The 10,634-nt window shown below is 48.9% G+C and overlaps 1 protein-coding gene across 2 annotated transcripts in view; it reads right to left on the bottom strand.

Annotated features, from left to right (window-relative positions):
* Positions 1 to 10,634, bottom strand: part of xpo4 (exportin 4) — a 29,913-nt gene that overhangs the window by 16,744 nt on the left and 2,535 nt on the right. For both annotated transcript variants that reach the window (XM_084689495.1, XM_084689496.1), the window contains exons 2-7: positions 10,074 to 10,179; positions 9,173 to 9,314; positions 8,675 to 8,813; positions 6,929 to 7,045; positions 5,629 to 5,781; positions 2,581 to 2,694 (exon numbers count right to left, since the gene is read on the bottom strand). In XM_084689495.1, coding sequence (XP_084545621.1) covers positions 2,581 to 2,694; positions 5,629 to 5,781; positions 6,929 to 7,045; positions 8,675 to 8,813; positions 9,173 to 9,314; positions 10,074 to 10,179 — 771 coding nt within the window. The remainder of the gene's footprint in view (positions 1 to 2,580; positions 2,695 to 5,628; positions 5,782 to 6,928; positions 7,046 to 8,674; positions 8,814 to 9,172; positions 9,315 to 10,073; positions 10,180 to 10,634) is intronic.

Genomic DNA, 10,634 nt, shown 5'->3' with positions numbered 1-10,634 from the left:
ACACACACAGGCCCATAGACACACACACACAGGCCCATAGACACACACACACACACACACACACACACAGGCCCATAGACACACACACACACACACACACAGGCCCATAGACACACACACACACACACACAGGCCCATAGACACACACACACTCAGACAGGCCCATAGACACACACACACACACACACACACACACACACAGGCCCATAGACACACACACACTCAGACAGGCCCATAGACACACACACACACACAGGCCCATAGACACACACACACACACACACTCAGACAGGCCCATAGACACACACACACACACACACACACACAGGCCCATAGACACACACACACACACACTCAGACAGGCCCATAGACACACACACACACACACACACACACACACAGGCCCATAGACACACACACACACACTCAGACAGGCCCATAGACACACACACACACACACAGGCGCATAGACACACACACACACACACACAGGCCCATATACACACACACACACACACAGGCCCATAGACACACACACACACACACACACACAGGCCCATAGACACACACACACACACTCAGACAGGCCCATAGACACACACACACGCAGACAGGCCCTCAGACACACAAACACACATACCCGCACAGACACAAACACACAGAAAGGCCCACAGACACACACACTCACAGAGACAGACAGCTGATAGCGACTCGACCAACTACAATAACAAACACCAAAGCCTCCACAAATACCAGGAGGTAAGACTACTCTGCTACTATGTAGCCATCAGCAGGTCGTCTTACAGCTGATAAGCTGCACTGGCCCTCTGGTAATGTACCTCGCTCTCATATAATTATACAGTTATTTCCTAGCGTGGCTCCATGGCATTATAGATGTGATGTTGTGGCACTGTGAGGATGTTATTACTATCAACTATAATCGGTGGTTAATGGGCACGCACAATACAACATACCAAGCATCCCCAGGTCTACGGATTAAAAGTCTGTCTTGAAAGACCACATCAAAACCCAGTTGCCCGTGTGGAGAGCACACAGCTCCTGTTCTGGACCCTCTGCGCGCCTCCAGATCATGTCCAGCACTGGACAGCCGACTACAGCTCAACATCCATCTAGGCACTCCCTACTGCAAACACTACAATGATCAGCATTGGTGTCAATTTGTGTACCCCTTGTTTTCAAATTTGACATTTTGGATGTACGCAATAAACAAGTATTGCGTGCTGGATGCCAACTGTTATACAAAACAAAAAAACACAAAGGAGCAGTATGTGGCAGCAGACATGCTGGTGACATGGATGTCAGTGGCACACTATGTGGCGGCAGAGATGCTGATGTATCTGTAGAGAGATAATCAGGGGACAATTGACTGGGTAGTTCCAGCCACTCCACCTAGCCTGTAGGTCTATAACCCACCCCACCTAGCCTGTAGGTCTATAACCCACTCTCCAGACAGCCTAGAGGTCTATAACCCACTCTTCAGACAGCCTAGAGGTCTATAACCCACTCTTCAGACAGCCTGGAGGTCTATAACCCACTCTTCAGACAGCCTGGAGGTCTATAACCCACTCTCCAGACAGCCTGGAGGTCTATAACCCACTCTTCAGACAGCCTGGAGGTCTATAACCCACTCTCCAGACAGCCTGAAGGTCTATAACCCACTCTTCAGACAGCCTGGAGGTCTATAACCCACCCCACCTAGCCTGTAGGTCTATAACCCACTCTCCAGACAGCCTAGAGGTCTATAACCCACTCTTCAGACAGCCTAGAGGTCTATAACCCACTCTTCAGACAGCCTGGAGGTCTATAACCCACTCTTCAGACAGCCTGGAGGTCTATAACCCACTCTTCAGACAGCCTGGAGGTCTATAACCCACTCTCCAGACAGCCTGGAGGTCTATAACCCACTCTTCAGACAGCCTGGAGGTCTATAACCCACTCTCCAGACAGCCTGGAGGTCTATAACCCACTCTTCAGACAGCCTGGAGGTCTATAACCCACTCTTCAGACAGCCTGAAGGTCTATAACCCACTCTTCAGACAGCCTGGAGGTCTATAACCCACCCCACCTAGCCTGTAGGTCTATAACCCACTCTCCAGACAGCCTGGAGGTCTATAACCCACTCTTCAGACAGCCTGGAGGTCTATAACCCACTCTCCAGACAGCCTGGAGGTCTATAACCCACTCTTCAGACAGCCTGGAGGTCTATAACCCACTCTCCAGACAGCCTGGAGGTCTATAACCCACTCTTCAGACAGCCTGGAGGTCTATAACCCACTCTCCAGACAGCCTGGAGGTCTATAACCCACTCTTCAGACAGCCTGGAGGTCTATAACCTATTGTCCTGACAGCAAAGACCTCACTGTCAGCATCAGCATCACTTTAACCAGCTCTACTCACAAAAATGTTCACTAGAACGTCTACAGTTAAGGCACCAGGTAAAAGAAATGTCTTAAGCTCAATAAAACCATCAATCTAGCCATGTTGCCTCTTTTGGGAGGCCTGCTGGAGAAGGCGCCGAATGTGAAGAAGACCAGAGGTCCATGACCAGGCGATACTCACTGTGAAGAAGAGGTCCATGACGCGCGTGTCCAGCAGGGCCTCCCTCCACGTCTCTGTGGGCTTCAGCATCACGTTCTGGGTGGACTCGAACATGGCGATGTAGTGGCGTCCCAGTGCACCGCAGGTCAAGGACAACAGCAGCATGGGGAACACACAGCTCGCTCACAGGTCTGTCAACTAGCTGTCTCCCTCACAGGGTGTTTTCTCTCTCTCTCTCTCTCTCTCTCTCTCTCTCTCTCTGTCTCTGTGTGTCTCTCTCTCTGTAGTCTGGCTGCTCTGTGGTGGCAGTGGAAACTAGCTGTAACTCTCTCAGTAGCTCTGTCCCATCTGCTCTGCCTGCATCGCCACTGAGGTCCTGGCCTGTCTCTAACACTCCTCCCTCCCTCCCTCCCTCCCTCCCTCCCTCCCTCCCTCCCTCCCTCCCTCCCTCCCTCCCTCCCTCCCTCCCTCCCCCCTCCCTCCCCCTCCCCCCCTCTCTCCCTCCCTCCCTCCCTCCCTCCCTCCGCCCTCAGTGTCGCCTGTAGCCTCCCCCTCAGGTCTCGTGAGGCAGAGACAGAGTGAGGAACTTCCCACAGGAATGCAAGATGAAAGCCAGTCATCGGCTCACGCCAAGCATTCCGCGAGGCCAAACCCAGTCACTCCCCTACACCCGCCACGGCACCCTACTCCCCTACACACACACACAGCCCCACACTTTACACACACTTACACCCACACAGACAACAAACACAGCTCATTGAGACAGGTGCCAGCTCTCTGGCTGTGTGCATGAGTGCGTGTGTGTACTCTGCTCACTGCTTCCAGCAGCCTTGTCTTTATGGCCTGGTTATAAATAGCCCTGGTCCAGCATCAGAACTCTGAGTGAACCTTCTTATGTATGTGAGAAAGAGGGAGAGGAGACACTGAGAAGAGAGGAGATATTGAACGGAAGAGAGAGGAGAGATTGAGAGGAGAAAAAGAGAGAGAGAAAGGAGAGATTGAGAAAGCGAGAGAGGGAGGCCTTGATATGAAGTGTTGGAGTCCGACCCCACATCGATGAATCCAATCCTGGTGTGTGCATGCCTACAAGTTGACTAATGAGCCCAGACTGACTAGTGACACATGGCTGTGGTCTTGCGCGACCTTTCTAGAGCTCACCTGCCATGACCTCTTCCAGAACCCTCCAAAATAACACCTCACTAGCTCTGAATTCTTTCCAGTGCCACATCTCCAGTGAAGGACCAATGTCGGTATCCTGTTTAATACATATAGCAGACTACTCTGACTCATGGCCGCTGTTCAAACAACATCGTCAAACCAAACGCAGCCTGGTGGGAATAGACTCCTGTCCCAGATACCTTCCTAACCGAGGTGTAGGTATGTGAGAGATGACATGTCTATCTGTTATTCCCATGTTCAGGTGAGCAGGAGGGAAGACCAGCGTGTCTTGCCTCCATAGTGGGCATAGTAATAGCCTGAGGCTGGCCAGGCCAGTGCTGAAGCAGTGTTGGCCCACACTGAGCTCAGGGAGCAGTGCTATGTTAAGGAGAGCGGAGGGTTTAAGTGATACATCCTCTGTAAGTCCTGCCTGCTGCCTTGCCATGTGGAAAAACAGTCCAGGAATGTCCCTTCAACATCCCTCCCCCCACCCCGTCCACCACCCCAACCCTGCCCCTACACATAATATAACACTCTGTCTGGCTTCAGTTTGGACAGTTGTCACCAAGGAATCCTGTCCTGCTTGTTCAAACAGGGGGCTGCCGCCCCGGCCCTGAGCCAGCCCAGGGCTTCTCCGGCCTCACACCCGAGGCCAGCCCCCGCACCCGAGGCCAGCCCCCGCCGATGGCGTCCCTGGCCCAGACCAGTGGACTGACCAGACCGCGCCCCACCCAACCTGAACTCAGCCAAGCCAATAGGACCGTAAGGCTCTCATGTCCACAGCAGGGCTGGGCTTAGTCCTGTCTGTCATCTGCTTCAGCCATTCACAGCAGCTGCCCCCTGTGCCGGAGAGCCGGGGACCGGCCGTGACCCCGCCCCCCTCCGGGGTCAACGGCGGCGAGGAGAGACGCGCTGTCCGACAAACGCTTGGGGAGCGTGTCTTGGACAGATGACACGAGTGGCGGGGCCGCGGCGAGGACAAATGACTCGCATGCCGGGCGGTCGGGTTCTGAAGGATGGAGGACGTGTGGCGTTTTAAAAAGGCTCTTTGGGATGGTGGAGTGTGTGTGTGTGTGTGTGTGCGTGTGTTGGGGGGGGGGGAGACAACTGCGGCTGTCAGGCATTTAATTAGTAGTGGTCCCTGAGCTCGCTCACACACACACACAGTCACCCCCCCCCCCCCCCCACACACACACACACACACCAATCTGACGAACACACTTCTCCTTCCCAGCGGCCTTCATAAATCTGTTCTCAATTCCAACAAAGTCCCTTGGGCACACCCCCACTGCAATTACACAAGCAAACACAGTCCCGCACACAGTCACAGACACACTCAATCAATCACAGACACATGCGCACACGCAAACATACACAATCACAGACACGCATGCCAAATCGAGCATGCCAGCCATTCCTGACAGACACTCAGCAAGCTGTGGGGTTAAGAGGGGCCTGCTACCCCTCCAGGAGGAGAGCTGGTCTGAGCGTGTGCAAGCACGCACCCTCAAGCAAACAGCCCAGTGATCCTTGACCCCCCACTTCTGATCCCAGTAAACCAGCTGCCAAACACTAAACCCATGCCCTAGTCCCACTCACCTCCTTGACCCTGACCCTAACTCTGCCCCCTCCCCCCCCAATTCACCTCTCTTACTGTAACACAACGACGAAGTCTGCCCCAGTCCCTGCCTGCTACTCACCTACTTAACCCTGACCCTCAGGTCCCCTTTCCCAACCCTTCTATTACAACTAAACTGATATACAAATCACCTGTCGTGTCGAATACAAACTTGTGCTGACCATATTAGTTAATATTCAAATGTAATATCCCTAGCAACCGTATAAAGGCTCTCCTATCCCACAGTGGCCCACAGTGCCAGTCTTGCTGTCTGGGATGTGAGAAAGGATATGATTGGGCGGGAGGAAGTTCCAGCTGAGCACCTGATTGGCCAGGGCCAGGTAGCGCTGGAACACTGAGGACATCTGAGCGTTGAGGTTCTCCCTGCGGCTGAACTCCTGGAGAACTTCCATGGTCAACATGAAGATCTGCCGGAGGTCCTCCTCCTGCGACACACACAGGCATCAGTACACACTAGGGGTGCAAAACCGAGAAAACACAACCTAACACCCTTTGTCCTTTCCCGGAGAGTACTACGAGAGCTAAGTATTAAGAAAGATTATCTGTTATATAATTATATTAGTTATTTTTGCAATTAGTTCCAAATATTTCCAACGGTCCCTACAGCGCAAGTTATTTTCCCGAAGCGGTAGCTAGCTAACTTTAGTTAGCTTTCGGGCTACTTGACCTAGCATAATACTCATAGCAATGCTACTACCATGCTAGTGTTACTTGTTAGCCTTCTCAGAAGTACATTTTGAAGCCATACTAAAGCGTTTGTCACTTAGTTCTTGTTTATCGGAAAATATTGAATTGGATTGAGACCCTCATTCGAACGATCACATGTGCGATGCTACTCTTTAATGGAAGGAAAAACAGAGATTGAAGAATTTTTATGTTTGCTTAAAATAGCATGAGTAACATTTGCTTTAGAAATAATGTTGACTTCATGTTATCAAATCTCTGGATTTAAGAAAATATTATTCATGCAGAGAAAATATAGAGAAACTGAAATGGTCATGTTTTTTTCTTCCCCCTAAGGTGCTAAACAAACCAAACCGAAACCCATAAACCGCAATACAAACCGAACCGTGGGCTTGCTGAATTGTTGCACCCCTAGTACACACACTGTTACACACATTGTCATCAGTACACACACACACTCACACTCATCAGTACACACGCTGTTACACACGCACATATCAGACACACGCTGTTACACACGCACATATCAGAACACACGCTTTTACACACACATATCAGAACACGCACTCTTACACAGTCATCAGCGCACACGCTTACGTTACACACTCATCAAAACACATGATTATGTTACACACACACACACACATCAGTATATACACTTATGTTAACCACACACTCATCAGTACACACGCTTCAGTACACACTCTGATGTTACACACACTCTCAACAGTACACACACTGACAGTACACACACGCATATGTAACAGCGCACACACTCGTCAATAAACGCACTGACTTTTCACACACACACTCATCATTACACAGAATTAGATTTCACGTACACACAGACCAGTAGGAAAGTTAGACACACACACACGAGAAGCAGACCTGGAAGATGCGTTTGCAGCTGCCGTGGAACTCCATGCTAAGTCCGATGTTGCTGGTCTTGCTGGAGCTGGAGAACTCACTGAGCAGAGCCGTCAAGATGGAACAGGCCAGGGTCTGCTGCAGGGGGCACAGGGCAAAGGTCACAGAAAGCACATAACCCATAACCAGGCCCAAACGGAATACGCAGATTTTTTTTCTCACATTTTCTGCGGTTATTCAGACTGAAAATCTGCAAAAATCTGTGGAATTCCACTAGCCCACCTGTTCTTATGTCGGAGCGACCGAAGATGTTCCACAACAGTTTGACGGCAAATATGGTCGACTGAATGTTGACAGACTTTGCAAAAAATATTGATCCATCCTCATAAAGATCGCCTGAAAACTCTGGCCCTGTCTCTTGTAGTAATTTTGGTCAATGATTGCTTCCTTTTTTATTCAAAAAATGTTTGGCTAACGTTTTAATAATAGAGACGTAATATGAGTTGAAAAGTGAATTTACATTTTTCCTCAGACAAATGCGTTCTACTTGAAAATCTGCAGGTTTTCATCGGAATTCTGTGCCCGCGTATTCCGTTTGGGCTTGCCATTAACTCTATGGGGCTTGCCCATAACTGGGTGGAGGGTCTACCATCTGGAGGACACTGCCACCTGGTGGACACGAGGCACACATCTTACCAGACAAGTTTGACGTAGGCTGAAACTATCGGTATTGTCTTGGGTGTGAATCTCACGATCTCTCATGAAATCTTCATGAGATAATTGTGGTGTACAGACAGTGTGTGCTACATATCCTGGTGAGTCTAGGGCGGGTCCCAGTGTGGACTAGGATCATCCCAGTGTAAGATAAGATAGTACCCAGTGTGGGGTAAGACGAGAGTTCGCCAATATAACCAAATGTTTCACTTTCAAATGTTTCGTTTGAGTCAATATAAATCATTTTTAATTGGCTTTAATTTAATTAGCTCCTCTTTACTGAACAGGTTAAAACATGATTTAACCACCTTTCTTTAAATTTAACCACTTTACTTATCAAGGTACCTAGGCAATAATTTTTATCTTAACGAGAAACGTAGGTTGTGACAAAATGCAGCCTACTCCAAAGGGAGGAAGCAGCTGAGACGATGAGTTAAAAAGAAAAGAGCTTCCAGCTCTTGGTCGGAACGGTATTCACCAGTGTTCTGGTGTCAGTCAGACTCACTGACATTCTGGCGAGCTGACCTGTCCTTTTTTTATTGTCAAATTCCACCGTTTATGAGTCAGGAAGGGAGCACGCTTGGGAATGTAGCGCATTTGTTATGTTCTTTCCTTGAAGTTTGAATTAAATGAATTGAAACTATCAAACATTCTACCAAATCATCTTCTTATTGCTACTGATAAAGCATCGACAGCGGTACGCATCATTTCATCGCCCAAGCCCAAGTAGGATAGTCCCAGTTTAGGGTTATTTTAGTCCCAGTCTAGGGATGCTCCCGGTGTGGGCTAGGTCACTAGAATACTCCCAGTGTGGGTCAGTACAGTACCAGTGTGGGTCAGGATTGTACCAGTGTGAGTCAGTACAGTACCAGTGTGGGTCAGTACAGTACCAGTGTGGGTCAGTACAGTACCAGTGTGAGTCAGTACAGTACCAGTGTGGGTCAGTACAGTGCCAGTGTGAGTCAGTACAGTACCAGTGTGAGTCAGTACAGTACCTCAGAATAGTAGCAGTGTGTTTAGGGTCAGGTTAGTCCTCGTCTAGAGCTCTCTCACCACTGTGGGGTTTCCGCTGCTGATGAGCTGGCTGACCTCATGGAAGATGCCTTTACAGTTGATGGACTTGTCTAGAGAGCCGCGCTTCACAATGACGGCCACGGCCAGAAGCATCTGCTCGCGCACGTACTTCTGCAGGCTGAGGACGAGGAGAGGAGCAGGAAGAGAAACATTAGCAGGTTTGGTCACAAGGATAAGCAGCATCATTAGCAGGTATGACCGCGAGAATTCCCAGCAACATTGGCAGGCCCAATCACAAGGATTCAAAACAACATTAGCAGGCCCAATCACAAGGATTCAAAACAACATTAGCAGGCCCAATCACAAGGATTCAAAACAACATTAGCAGGCCCAATCGCAAGGATTCACAGCAACATAGGCAGGCCTGTTACAAAGCAGAGACAGCAGCATTTATGAACTGATTCCCAGCCTATTCTTAGAGGGTATGTCCTCGCTTCATACTGCCAACACAAACACACACACACACGTTAAACATACTTGGGTCTCTGTAGAACATAGGTGAGGAGGAATGTGCGTAGAGACTCGATGCTGGCCTTCTCCAGCAGGATCCACTCCCTCACCACGGCCTCCATGATGGCTGTGGCAGCCTGGAACAGCACATAGTCCACCTTACTGGTCTCTGTGGAGTAGAGGGGGAGCCGTGAGGGCTCTGGGGCAGCTCTCTGTGTAGTGTCTGTGTCTTCTGTTAGTCGTCTAGTATGAAGCTCTGATTCTTAACTTTATTCTGTACTTTCTTCATTGCACTATTTGTACGTCACTTTGGAAAAAGCTGATGCTAAATTAACTAAATGTAATGTCATCGTCATTTGATAGGGTATTAGTAGTCTAACATATTAATACATTTCTAGTATATATTTGAGTGTTCTATTACTAGTGTGAGTAGCATATTAGTAGTCTATATGGATAGTATTAATAGGGTATTATACTACTAATAGGGTATTAGTTGTTAGATGTCTGAACGGGCCGTATTCTATTGAGTGTCCTCTCTGAGAGTCTGTCACTAGGCTCTGTGACCAGTCTGTTGGTAAGGTACATGTGTGCAGCTCTCTGAGGGTCTGTCACTAGGCTCTGTGACTAGTCTGTTTGTACATGTGTGCAGCTCTCTGAGAGTCTGTCGCTAGGCTCTGTGACTAGTCTGTTGGTACATGTGTGCAGTCTACGTAAGGGCTGTTTGTGGCTCATTTCAGAAATGTTGTTTCATGATGAAGAATATTTTACTTTAGATTAAAATAATGACACAACACCTATCAAACAAAACAGACCAAAAAACTATATATATATAAAAAATAAAAAAAATACTATACAACCCAATAGCTCAAATCAACAAGCTACAATCTATATAAATCTATATAAATTGATATGTCAATCAACCTCTTACCAAGAATGTGCTTGCAGATAGCGAAGGGGGATTTAGACTTCCTGAAGGAGAGGAATATGTGCTCTGCATGTTGTCTCTGCTCTGTGCTGACCATGGACGGCGGTGCCTGCAAACACACACAGTACAGTATAAATGACACACCAACACAAAGACAGCATGTCCGTACACATAAAGCATGTGATTCAAAACATCTATGCTCATCACAAGATCCAGCACAAGACGGCTGCCCTTCATCACGGAGGAAGGCTGCCCCTCTCATACACGGCTCAGCAGGGAGATCGCATTCCATACCTAATTGCAGTGAACGCCGCCCAGAGTTTGTGAGCACAGAGAGAAAGGCCCTTTCATCTGTCCCTGACCACAGGAACCAGGGCCGTTCACAGGCCTGCAACCTGAACATCGCTCACACTACAGCCCTGAACATCGCTAACACACTACAGCCCTGAACATCACTAACACACTACAGCCCTGAACATCACTAACACACTACAGCCCTGAACATCACTAACACACTACAGCCCTGAACATCACTAACACACTACAGCCCTGAACATCACTAAC

Source organism: Hypomesus nipponensis, chromosome 23, assembly GCF_054491055.1.
Source record: "Hypomesus nipponensis isolate SF chromosome 23, ASM5449105v1, whole genome shotgun sequence".
NCBI classification, from domain to species: Eukaryota; Metazoa; Chordata; class Actinopteri; order Osmeriformes; family Osmeridae; genus Hypomesus; species Hypomesus nipponensis.
The sequence above is the reverse complement of the archived record's forward strand: the minus strand, read 5'-3'. Positions and strand labels throughout refer to the sequence as shown.